This window comes from Podarcis cretensis (genome assembly GCF_951804945.1).
Source record: "Podarcis cretensis genome assembly, chromosome: 11".
Lineage (NCBI taxonomy): Eukaryota > Metazoa > Chordata > Lepidosauria > Squamata > Lacertidae > Podarcis > Podarcis cretensis.
Window position 1 is genome coordinate 34,350,634 of NC_137180.1, and position 13,891 is coordinate 34,364,524.

The window sequence follows — 13,891 nt, forward strand, 5'->3', positions numbered from 1 at the left end:
ACCACTTTAGCTAATGGGGCCTCCTGCTGCCGCTGCGCCGCCGGAGCACGATTTCTGTTCTTATCCTGAAGCAAAGTTCTTAACCTGAAGCACTATTTCTGGGTTAGCGGAGTCTGTAACCTGAAGCGTATGTAACCTGAAGCGTATGTAACCCGAGGTACCACTGTACTTCTTTAAACTGTGCATAGTTAAACTATGGAATTTGCTCCCACAAGTTATTGTGATAGCCACCAACTCTGATGGCTTTAAAAGAGGATCAGATAAATTCATGGGGGATGAGGTTATCAATGGGTCCAAGCCAAGACAGCTATGTTCCACCTCCACTGTCAAAAACAAAAATAATTGATAAAGTTGGTTTGCTTCTGAATATCAGTTGCTGGGAATCACAATTACAGAGAGTGCTGCTCCACTCAGGTCCTTCTTGTGGGCTTCGCATAAGCACCTGTTGGCAACTGTGACATCAGGATTCAGGACTTTGGGGTCTGTCAGGGGCCTTCTTCCTTTTACATTTTCTTACGTGCACAAGTGAAAAACATTTTGAGGGCCAGTTATGCAGGACACAGGTGGCGGGGATAGAGCAGAGGCACAATATAGGGATAAAAGGTATGAGAAATCTATTTCCTGCATACTGCTCCCCAAACTGCTACTGTGAAGAGAGGGATGGAAAGACTAGCACAATACTATCTATCTAAGTATTTCCAGAGAGAGATACCTAGAAATACCGAGATAGTAGGTTACAATCTTTAAATTACAGCAATAAAATCCAAAACATTAAGTAGAATAATTAATAAATAAAAACGGAGAGCTAAAAACTGGACTCAGCTTTTAAAAAAACCACCCTCAAATCAAAGTATTTGCTTTTTCCAGCTCTGTGGCTAACAGCACTATGACAGGGAACATTTGAATTGGAGAAATGGCATGCAAAGGAAAAGTTAAAACCTGCCCCCCCTACACACTACAGCCCCAGTACAACATTGCTGCTTTAAAAAAAGAAGAAGAAATTAAGAGATCCATTTACAAATCTCCTGTGTCACATATAGTCTGGACCTAAGACAATGAACTGCGAAAAACTTTGCATAGCAAAAAACTTTGCACTTTACATAATGGGACTCTACTTAGTTTGAAAAAGTTTCCCAATTCACCATCTTATCAGACAGTGCTTCTCCCTTTTTACCAGCAACATTTTAAAATTTCCTCTCCCATTCTTCCCACTTTTCGTTTAATATCCAGTCTAGGGAAGAGTCTTGCGAAACATGAAAGTTAGCTTTCTGTTTTGGGACTGATTGGTCCTAATACAGACATTACATTGTTACTGCTGGTTTGTACTTAATATTAAGCTAATTCATTTGAATGGCTGAAATGGTTGCATATGATTATATGCTCTTACTTTTCCTGAAAGAAAGCAATCTGCAACAACTTCATAAAATATGGTATTATTCCAATAGTGCAGACAGACATTCAGGATCAGAATGCTAGTTGTTGACAAGTCATATCCTTCACACAGCCCAACATTTCATGGAGCTCCTTCATTAGCATAAAAACTAATCCAATTAATGTTATTTCACTTCTGATGCAATATTTATTTTAATTTCAGTGACTACAGTAATGCACCAGTGATGTACCTGAGAACTTCATATTTTCTTCTGTCTTAGTGAATTACATTTGCTTTTCAAATGCCTCCTTAATATTTCATCTTGTCTGCCAAAAAATTATGTTTTGTTCTATTAGAAACTATTAGACTGAATTCCCATTATATAGAGAATCCCTTTGTAGTGTGAATATAGTCTTCTACCCTGTCAAGCAGCCATAGCAGGTTTCTTCCTTGCCTTTTTCCTTCTTTGTTCCAGGGCTATGCATAAATTCAGTTTCTCTAATAAGGTATTCCTCAGCAGCCTTCGTGCCGATTGTATGGACTTTAATTTCCTAACTTTTCCCTCCAGGCCGCTCCTAATTAATATCCTAATTTTTGAAGTTATTTAGGTTTAGTAGTACAACGATCCTTCTCAGTGTGATCAGCCCTGTAAGTTTTAGCAATCACTGTTACTTAGCTGCTCAACCAGTTTGTTTTCCAACTTATTCCCTATAATGTCCAAAAAAAGGGAACAATTTTGTTTTAGAATTATAAACTAATTCTCTTTAGTTGCAGGGTAGCTTTCTTTGAGTAGCCCAAGCCTTGCTTAGCTTCACTGTAGCACAGTTTGGCTAAAATCACATGAGTCACCTTGCAAGTACCTTGTTTGCTCCTGATTTGTGTGTAGCAAACTGTGCTTTGGATTTTAAAAATTCATTGATGTGCTGGAAGTGAAATCTAGATGATTTTGAGATGTAGACTTCTTCATGCTGAGTGCAAGTTTTTCATTTTGGTGCAAAGGCATCAGCTGAGCTAAAGGCAAAACAGTGGCTAGCCTCAGTCATACTGCTATGCTACTCACTTTCCTCCTGTAGCTGAAAGGACTTGTAGCAGCCTGTGCAGCATTGTGGAGCTGCAGAGCCACCCTCCTAACACCAGTCACCAGGGTGGATAAAAATCAATGATTTATTTATTTTTTTAAATCAGATTTTTAAAATTTAAATCAGATTATTATTTTTTTTAAATCAGATTTTTTTAAAAAAAAAATGCTTTTGGAGGAAAAATCTTCCTAAAGATAGTTTTCTGTTTAAGTTACATTATAGTCCAAAGGCTATTCATGAGGAAATAAGGATTTGTTTTAAGTTTTTCATGTGTGGTAAAACTCAATCTGTTTATAATAAAAAAAAAAATTGTTTAACCACATCAGTTAACAAACATGGATACATATGCTATAATGTTATTGTTTTAGTTAAATAAATTGTTTAAATTGTTACTAATGATTATTTTTCTACTTCCAATAAAGTACAGCAGAAAAGTTGTCCAAATATAAACAGTTAACTTATTAAACTTCACAATAATTTCATAATCATCTGTCTATGTATTTCTAATAGTATAACCAAATCAGTAATTTTTGATATAACTACTCTGAAAATTTATTATTCCAAAAATGAAACCTTCATCTGGTTGTAAATATTAAGATTATACCAGCAAGAATGAGTCTTTCTGTAAAAAAAATGATTTAAATCAAGTCTTACTGACTAGTGATTTAAATCGATTTGATTTAAATCAAATCCACCCTGAGTGTCACTGCAGCTTACTTTAATAGGGCTGGGGTGGAGGGGAGTGGCAACACCAGTCAAGAGGGCAGCTCTAAGCTCCACCCAACCCCACAGGCTGCTACTGTACTTCCCACCACCTTCTTGAGAATCAACATCTACTTGAATTGTGCAGGCTAGCACAAAGCTGCAGGTTACACTGTAAGCACACACAAGTACTCAGGACTACCAAGAAGCAGAACAGAAGCAATTCACTTTTCAGAACTAGTTGTGAACCTGACTTTGGTATCAGATATAAACAGCAACCCTTCCAATGTGTGTACTGTATATCTCTTCTTGTGTAACTAGGTCTAGACTCTTTTCAAAGTGCAAATATACTTCAACGAAGATTATGCAACTTGCTGATAATGCAGTTAGTTGCTGAACTGTCACAGAGCTCAACAGCAAAATATCAAAATGTTTTCAATAACATAGGTACTTATTATATAATTTGTACTTACCCCAATATGTGCAAATGTTATTTCATCACGCTCACTAGCCATATCCTCTATGTCTGCTGTGACACTTCCACCCTTCACTTGAAAGTGTGTTTTAGTCATATAGCCATCATCAACAGAGTCCTGTGTTTAAAGAAAATAAATGGCATTGCTATCGTTTCACCAGAAACCCAATAAATGAAACATTTAGGCCTCAGTATCCAATATATATTTCTTAACAGATATGGTTAAAAATGTTCAGCAGAATTCACAATTATTCTTCACTACTCTATTTTATGTCTTTTTTACTTGCAAATAGTGTCCTGCACAATACTTTCCACCAGGTATTGTGGTGCTGTTGTTGTTTTATAAAAACAATTTTTATGGAGGAATCATGGTGGCTGCAATGGCACAAAACAGCTCCTGAAGCCAGCCAGAGTAAACGGCTCTGTCTGGCTGACTCCCGGGCTCCCAGGACTGCTGCCGCCAGCACCGCCAGCAGAGAGGAATCAGGGGTGCCTGGTGCGTCTATCAGAGGAGCCAAAACACACACCCCACGACCTTGATTGAGCCAGGAAGGCACCTGGCCACCCACCCAACAGCCCAGAGGAGCTCCAAAACCAGGAGGACAGTGGAGCTAATGTGAAGAGGGAGAAAGAAAGGGGAAAGAGGAAGAAAATGAAAGAAAGAAAAAGAAAAAGGAGACCCAACTTTACCGCTGGCGTACCACCCATTATTCCACCATGCAGCACAAAACCTCCAGATAAAAACCTGGCAAACCAAAGGCTTATATCACCTAATAGACTTTTATAAAAATAACAAACCTTTGTCAACACAAGAAATACAAGACAAACTAGAAGACACCCAAATGCCCTGGTTAATACAACACCAGCTACATGCCCTCTTAAACAACCCAACAGTAAAATCAGCAGCAACTAGGCCCCTGACAACCTTCGAAAACCTCCTCCTAACAACAAAGGGAAACGGTAAAGGGATGGTATCCGCAATATACAAAATACTACTCCAAAATCCCACAAACCCCCTAGACGTAATCAAAAAACAATGGGAGAATGACATAGGCTATGAGATTAACCCCACTCAATTGACCAAAATGTGGTCTAAATCCCCCTTTAAATCTGTATCAACGAAAAGAAAAGAACTCACTCTGAAAATCACCTACAGGTGGTACCTAACACCAAGAAAACTAGCGCTAATATGCCCATGAACCTCACCAAAATGCTGGAGAGGGTGCACCTCCACAGGCACATCTGGTGGGAGTGCCCCAAAATCGAACTATTCTGGACAACAGCCATACGAGAAATATGTAAAATAACTAAGCAAGTATTAGACACCACCCCAGAATTGGCCCTACCAAACATCTTCCAAGGCAATAATGCCCATTTACACCACAAAGAACACATAACCCACCTACTTTCAGCAGCCAGAAACACCATAACCAGACACTGGAGAGACCTGTCAGGAGTAAGCATGGACCAATGGTGCCAAATAGTATGGGAAACAGCTCTACTAGAAAAATTAATCAATAAACTGAAACTGACACAGGGACAAATAGAAGAAGACACCTTCACCCCGGTATGGCTCCCCTTTATCACATATACAGCCCAACAAGACAATGACAATAATCCACCAACAGCATACAAACCAATATGGCTAACCTGATCCAAAACACCCAACCACCCCACTCACACCCGAAAACAAAGATCACCACAGCCAATCACAAACAAACAACCACACCCTAGGCCAACCCCAACCTCTCTCACCACCAAAGACACACAAATGAACAGCAGAGAACCTGCACGAGCAACGCTGACACAAAACCCTGCATACATTAAGCAAAACAGAAACATCGCCACCCCACCCCACCCCCACCTACCTTCCCCCCCTCCACACCTTCCCCTCCTAATGTCTCAACAAATGAAACTGATTTGTAAAAATGTTACATGGAAAAAATATGAGAGACATTACACATATTTCTGTAAAACAAGAAAATCTTTAATAAAATAATAATAAATAAATAAATAAATAAATAAATAAATAAATAAATAAATAAATAAATTCAGGCAGGATCTCTCCCAGTCCCACCAGGAGATGCTGGGAACTGACCCTGATGCCTTCTGCATGCTAAGCAGTTGTTCTACTGAAGGAGGTGAGGACATGTGACCCCACCTAGGCCCGAAGTCACACCCCCCAACCAGGCCTCAAAACTGTCCAAAATTCCTTTTCTCTCTTCTAAAAAATCTACAGCTAAAGTTTTCCTCTGTTTTCTCACAAGATGCTGTTGAAAGGCAAACCGTTACTTTTATCAGTACGAGAAGGCTTCAAAAAGCTAATGAATAGACTCTGTCAGAGCAAGCCTGAGAACTGACTCTTATCTCACTCTAGTTGCAACATCTTGAACGTGCTGAACCGCAAGGCTCCTCGGCCCCCCTTTGGCTTCTCATCCCCCTTTCCTCGGAAGAGTCCAAAAGAGTCCCAAGACAGGAGCTTTCTGTTCATGCTCAGGAAACCCATCATGGGGCAGGACTCCTGAGGGGAGGAGAAAGGGGAGGGAACTGGAAGGGGAATATATACTCTGGGCAAATGGCTGTGAACTCGTGCTTGTTTTGTGAATCTATCACACTTGCTCCTTCTACCAGCCGGATTGTAGAATAAAGCTTTTTCTCTGAAACTATTCCTTGAGTGTCTGTTGACTCCCATTTCCCTCTCCCAGGCACAAAGCTCTTCTCACCCGAGGCTAAAAAGGCTATACTACCACTGAGCTACGGCCCTAGCTCACAATATTGCTGTCAGGATAAAATGGAGAAGGCGGAGGCAGAAGTATATATGCTCTGTGGAGGAAAAGTAGGATAGAAGTATAAGAAGGAATAAAGTATGTAAACTAGCCTATAAGTGAATAAACTACAGTATATTTTTAACTTACTCTCCTAATAATTTGTATAAAAATTATAAAAGTGGTATATAAATTTTATTAAATAAAAAAGAGGAAATGTTCAGACTTTCAAACAGTATGTTATGCCTGAGCCTTCATTGCTGAAACTCCCAACAGCATTTTCATGCTCACAAACTCCTGATGAAGGCTTAAGGAACCATTGTGACATAACCCATTCAAGCAGAGTGAAGGGGCAACAGGCTGTCAACAGTGGCAGTAGTTGGGGGCTCCCAGCTATTAAAAAGCCACATAAAGTCTTTTCATACTGCCTGAGGAATTAATTCCTTATTTAACGTTCATAAGTGCTGGATCGATTTAACAGGACTGGAGCTAACATTTGCTTGGATTTGGCACCATTTATAGGGAACTGCCTGCTGCGTCCTCCGCTTTGAAGTCACCCTGGTCTTTGGGCCTCCAGCACCTTCTTCAGCATGTCCAACCCATCTAAGAGGCGTATGATGCTGGTGTTCTACTGGGTTAGGAAGAAGCCCCTGACGGAGAAGCCATGCTCTACCATCTCAGCCAAACCTTCTGCCTCTGCACCGGCTTGCAACACTCCTCACATTCCACCCTACTTCACGAGGAGCAAGACACAACCCACTCCACTCAGGAGGTACAGCAGGCGCAAGTTGCTGTGATTGCCGAATCTCACCGACCCCAAGTTTTTAAGATCTGTCATTGGCAGAGTTGGCCGGAAGAGAGCCTGCAGGCGTGGCAAGCAAAAGAAGACGCCAGCAGAAACAGGAAAAGGGGAAGCGGCCTACTGGAGTTGCCACTGACAACCACTCTCAGGCTCTTTTTTCTTCCCCCTCGAATGGGCGAGCCCCTTCTGGCCCAGCATGCTTTGCGCGCACCATGGTGGCGCCCAGCCCCAGCACGTCCCAACCGGTGCCCGCTTTCCCTTTCCCCTTCTCCGCCTCGATGGCCAGGGCTGAAAAACCCGTGGAGGGGCAGCCTCTGCCGGCCGCCAAACCGAATAAGAAGAAGCTGCCCTGTCGGGCCTGCACAGGCTTCAGGAGTTGGATACGGGATCAGAGGAAGAAGTTGGACCTGCTATTCTTAAGGAGGCTAATGGAAAAGAAGACTTGGAAAAGAACCTCCTGAAGCTTCAGAAAGACCGGAAAGAGGCTGTGCTGAAGTTTTCCCTCACGTGGAACACAAACTCGCGGAACTACCTCGAGGCTCAGGCAGTGGTGGAAACCCTCCTCTACTTCGATGGCAATAATTCTGTCCTCTTCATCTTTAAAGATTAATTTTGGATCCAACTTAGGATTGATGCACATTATTACCCCTCTCTTTTTGGTTTTATCTGAAGATATAAACTCTTGTCCTAGTCCTTTATTTATTAGTAGTTTTCTATATTGTCTTTTTATGTGTGTCTCCTGCAAACAAATAATATCTAATTTCTGCTTAGCCAATGTGTGATATTTCTCTTCATTTTATTATGAAGTCCATTTACATTCCATGAAAATAATTTAAGATCCATTTAGTATTACTTTCTCTCTTCTGCCTTCTAAACTGTTAAATAAATAAAAAAATCCCTTTGCCTTTACTGTTTGTCCTCTTTTTCCTCCTCTTCTTTCCACCAGGTATTTTGTTTATATGACTATATATATATAAATGCCCAAACCTTTTCCGAGATCAAACTTTATGGAAAAAAGACTATTCTTGATTGATGGAAACAAGTAGCAGGAGTACTTTTTGTTTTGTTTTATGATCAACATAAAAAATGACCTGAAAAGGCACAACTCATCTTAAATAAATTCACCTAGAAAATTATACCTGAAGATTATTGTGGTTACTCAAACAAAAGTAAATTTAAAATACTAATACAAGTATATTATTTAACCCTTCGGTTTTCCTTCATTAGTTCCTCAATCTAGTGCACTTCTCATTATGTCATGTCATACTTATGTCAAGTCATACTCATTATGTCATAGGCATACTTCATGTCATGCCTATCCTGTAGCTTCTCAGTTAATTATTAAATCTAATGACTGATTACTGAATACATTAAAGTTAAGGAATATGATTGGCAGCTGCCCTGCTCTCATGGGCGCCTTTTGAAAAACATTCTTGGGTAAAATGCCTATGAAGGTCAATTGTCTGGAATCATATTGCTATATTCCTCATATACTTTCTTTTATTTTCCTGTGTTGCTTTTATCTCCTCTCTTTCACCTATTATTATTTCTTTTTGTACATTAGAAAATGAAAATAAAAATAATTATTTTTAAAAAATATAATTATTGATCTTGTACACCGTTCCTTTCCCAATATTAAAAGAATTATCCATCATTTTTATATTCTCAACATGCAACCTCTTTCCTTCCCTAGACTGCATTACAGGAGTTATATTTAAGCCTTTCAGATCAACAATTTCATTCTATTGGCTCGCCAGCAGAATTTCTATTCCCCAACTCCCCCAAAAATATGGGCTACCAATACAGTAGCTGCCATTATCAAGTCAAGGACAACCTTACAGGGGAGGGAGAGAGAACTACCAAGTCCAAAGCCCTGCCAGGCTCACACCAAATTAACTTTTTTCTTCTTTCTTTCTTTTTTTTTGGGGGGGGGGAGGGGAAGCTTTACCCCTCCTTTGCATGGAGAGATTCATTCTGAACTATAGCTCCTAGGATGTCCTCCTAGGAACCATAGGATTGCATACTAATTCACTTTCATGTTTTGAAGTTAAGACAAGTACTACAGGATCTAGTACAATAGAAATACACTTTATTAATAGCTACAATAGCAATGAGTAATGTAGAAGATATAGGATGGAGGCCAGGAGAAATAAATAGAAAATAAGTTAATTAGGACATGTTCATGATCTGGCAGCCAATTTCTTTCAAAAACAAAAGGATGAAACTTTAAAATACTTAAAATAGTCGTCAACATAACTAACTGAAAACAAAATTTTGAAATAAATTATGTTGATGGGGAATGGAGATTTATCCTAAGAACACATCATTGGATACACAAAAGTGTAAGGGTGGAGGGAATGCATCATTTGCAAAAGGAATTGAAATAATGATTTTCACATGATAAAAGAAAAAAAAATCACCTTTAAAATACTTTTTAATATTATATATGTTTATATTATATTAGCTATATGCGTTAATGAGAGAAAATAAAAATAGATATGGGGCAGAGGAATGGCCATGAATATAGATCAACAGATAACCCTCTATTCAGAAAAGAGAACTCAAAAACATCGGATAATCCAAATAAAACAAGGTGGTATTCCTTAAGCCATAACAGCTGACCTACTTTCATTTAGATACATATGGTAAACCTGTAAATACTGACAAAAAAGGCACAAACGTTCAATAGATATTTCAGTAGACGCATTGAGGATGTATCCTTCCCATATGCCATTGAAAATGTGATTGAAAATTTACCATCTGTAAATCAGGGAAATGTGAAGTAGCACTTTCTAAAATTAAACATTAAAAGTATGCAGACCCAGAAAACTCACACTAAAGAGCCATGTAAGAACAAAAGCATTAGAAATCACTAACTTAAATTTCAAAATTTAAGGTCTGTGAAAGTTAGAAAATCCTGCATCTTTCACATCATAAAACTAAAATACTGTACATTATTCCTAAGACCTAGGAAAGCATGCAGATCAGAAAAAGAGCACTTCATGTGAGAGAACAAGTGAACAAAAGTAATGGATACATATTAAAATGACATCAATTATGAAAATAAATAATAAATTTCTTGCAAATGTGATCCCAAATATATGTTTACATTTATAGGAGTTATACGGCCATTACGATATTGATACAACAAATATGTATCTTATGATCTACTATGCTTGTGACAATGAAGCCATACCATAATATATGCATTAGGAAGCTGGAAGAGGGGAAAAAACAAGATGGGCACAAAAATAAACAAGTGATGAGAGGTTGTATAAACAAAGATGGATGTATAATCATGCAGCACTGTGGGTCTTTTCACACATTTTGGGGGATGAATGGTGGTGAGGACTACTTGTTCACTGTGAGAGAGTCCACCTGATGCTATCAGGGCAAATAAAGGCAAAAAGGAAAATTAATGACAACACAAAATAAAACACATAAGAGATGGGTCTGCTGACAGTGTGTGGGAATATATATATATAAATATATTCACCAGCCAAAGATTAGCTGCAGTTCATTAGTTAATATTTTAAATCTTTCTACACAAGCTTCTGATTCTTAAAATGCCAGATCCGCAGCAAATGGTGAAATGTGTACAGAATCAATTATGCAAAGGTAGATGATACCTGGTAGGTGGGCAAATGTAAGCTGCAACTTTGATTTCTTGTTCCCAGGTGGCTTTTCTCCAACTTCCTTTCCCTGGTCTCTAATTCTTCATCTTTCCTGGCACCTTCTTATAATATACTGTACATTATTTTATGCTTCCTAGGAATATCTTGCTTACCCCATTTCCTTGTCCTGTTTCCTATACTCTGGTACTCCACTAAGCTGATCCTGCCTATTTTCCTTTCCTCAGCTCATGCATCCTCTGCAACTCCCATCACCCAACCATGGGAAATGTTGGCTGGGACTGATAGCAGTTATAGTCTATAGTCTGAATGAGGACCCAGACTGGGGACGGCTGCTTTACATCTTCTTTCTTGCAGATTAAGAAGAGCCTTAATGGATCAGACCAAAGGGACTCACCAGCATCCTGTCACTCACAGCAACCAGTCAGATGCCTCTGCGAAGCCCAAGGCAGAACATAAAAACAAGAGCCATCTTCTCTTGTTCCAAGCAATCACTGGTATTGAGAGGCAAAGCTGCCTCTGAAACCTTCATTCAGTTAGTCAAGCTTTAGCTCGGTTGGTCAGAGAATGGTGCTGATAACACCAAGGTTGCACGTTCAATCCCCATACAGGACAGCTGCACATTCCTGTATTGCAGGGGGTTTGACTAGATGATCCTCGTGGTCCCTTCCAACATGATTCTATGTGACTGATTCTTTGGTTGCCCACTGTAATTTTGCAAAGCATGTTGAGGGTAAAATTGCTTGTTTCCACAATGACCTTGGATACTGTTATTACAGCAAGTCCAGATGAGGGCATCAATGTTGCATCTAACTAAGTTTTCTGAGATCATTTTTAGTTGATGTAGCCCAAGGACACAGACAAGCTGCTTGCTAGTATGCAACCATCCACATGCACTCTCAACTCTTGCCCATCTTAGCTAATCAAAGCTAGCCAGGGAAGTTTGACAGAAGGAAATGTATTATAGTGCCCTCACCAATATACAGTATTTCAAGAAGTGAGAAGTTCTAAGGACAATGCTACTCAGGGTTTGGTTTTCTTTTGAGGAAATATTTTGTAATATTTGGTTTATTTACAGATATAGTAGAGAACAGATTGAGGCAAGCACCTTATGAACTCCCAACAATCAGCAAACCTGCTACCTTACAATGAAACCCCAAGGAGATGCACCCCCACCCCAGTGTGTCATTCTCCGTCTCTGAAAGCTTACACTGCCCTCCTCCCACTAGCAAGAAGCTACCAGGTTAACCATATTTGCAAATGTGCAAACATATGCAATATTATATATGAAGTATTATTTTCCAATTATTATGTTCACCTGGAATTAACTGAATTAGTCTATAAATGTCTCTCTCTTGTTCAGATCACTCCAACAACATTTTATTAACTAAATGTAAGCTGTTCACACCAACAACTTTTTGTTAGCTAGATGGCAACATGGACTTTTAGAGAAAACATTTGTTCCTGGGGGAGACTGAAAGGAACATCAATATTTTTCAGCAAAACTGTTTTTGGGAATATAGCTTCATTGAAATTTCACAGAAGAAAACCAGATGTTTCATTTCTTCAACTTTAAGTAATTTTCATGTCAAATAGGGATGTGATACAACATTTTTGTTTTGAACCAATCTCTTGTAACATCAAGTTTAATTAAACTATGCTAAATTACTTTGCCTGAATATGCTATTTTTTCCCTCAAGGGACTCCTTGCACCTCAGACAGACCCTTTCCTCATGCTTGGCACCACATAAATTTAAAGAAGCATCCTTTTCTATGGGAGATGTATATTTGCACGTATGTACAAAAGAATAAAACAGGAATTATTTTTGGCCTGATGCCTGAGGTGAATGGTTAATAAAATCTAAAGTGAGTCTAGAACAGCTGCATACCTTTAAGGGTGCTGCGCTGTTTTCAGTACACAGATTCCTGCTGTTGGTGGCTCTAGATCAAGACAGCTCGGAAGGCTTTGTACAAAACCTGCCAGTTGCTGCTTTCCAATCAACAGTTAACTGAGTAGAATCTCCTTTCTCTGAAACACTTTCCCCTCCCAGCAATATCCAATAGCTGTAAGTGCTAGGTTGCAGGCTCAGAGCCAGCAAGAATATGCAAGTGTGCCTCCCTCCATAGCTGCTGCCTTCACAAAGCCTCCTGAAAACCCATTATCTGGCTTTTCATCTGCCTCTTTGAAAACATATCCAATTATCCCAAACAGAAAATGTTGCATAATTTAACCTTATTTATTAACTGTAAATATATTTAAAAACCTTTGGGGTCCATTTTGCATCCCTGCAAAGACTGCACCTGAAGCAGGTGCCCTGTCATCCCCAACTTTATTATAAACCTCCTACATACTGGCTCCAATAAGCAAATTAAGCATGCTGTCCTCAACAAATAAGTCTTGCCAAAAAAGTTTAAGTACTGATTGAATCACATGGCAAGCATAGCTGGGAAGAATATCTGCTGAAAGGGAACCAAACTGCATAGTTGATAATGAATGGTAGCTGCATATTAAGAGCTTATTTCTCAAAGGAAGCACAAACAAATTGGGGTTTTATTAGCTGTTTCATTAAGTTTTATTTTAGACAAACACACACAGAAAGCATATGTGCAACATCTGATATAAAAGGATTCTATTCAAAACAAGTCTCTGTACAGAACCCATTAATGTAGCATTAAATTACTCAACAAGGCTGCAAATTTAACTATAAATTTAACTCTTTGACTAATCTATCATTTCTGACAGAGTTTATTTCATTTGCTCTGATCTTTAAATCAATGTGTGTCTAACTCCAGCACATTAGTTCTGTATTTTAAGTAGCATTACATATATACATATATCTCTCTGTGTGTGTTATGTATGGCTAGTGCCATGGGCTATTGTAGTGCTTTCTTTTTATCAAGTTTGCTCCTAAAACAAATCAGTGTGTGCTTCTGTCAGTAAACATTTGAACACAGAACAGATCAGTTTAGAGAAAATTACCTTGTTCTTAGAGTTGCTTTTGTGGCGATGCTTTATTTATATTCCCACTAAGACACAATGAGCCAAATTCAGAACGTACCTGTG

The 13,891-nt window shown here is 39.0% G+C and overlaps 1 protein-coding gene across 6 annotated transcripts in view; it reads right to left on the bottom strand.

The window, feature by feature from the left end:
* ATG10 (autophagy related 10) overlaps positions 1 to 13,891 on the bottom strand; it is a 99,984-nt gene that overhangs the window by 79,751 nt on the left and 6,342 nt on the right. For all 6 annotated transcript variants that reach the window (XM_079995792.1, XM_079995788.1, XM_079995787.1 and 3 more), the window contains exon 3: positions 3,627 to 3,746. In XM_079995792.1, the coding sequence (XP_079851918.1) occupies positions 3,627 to 3,746 (120 nt within the window). The remainder of the gene's footprint in view (positions 1 to 3,626; positions 3,747 to 13,891) is intronic.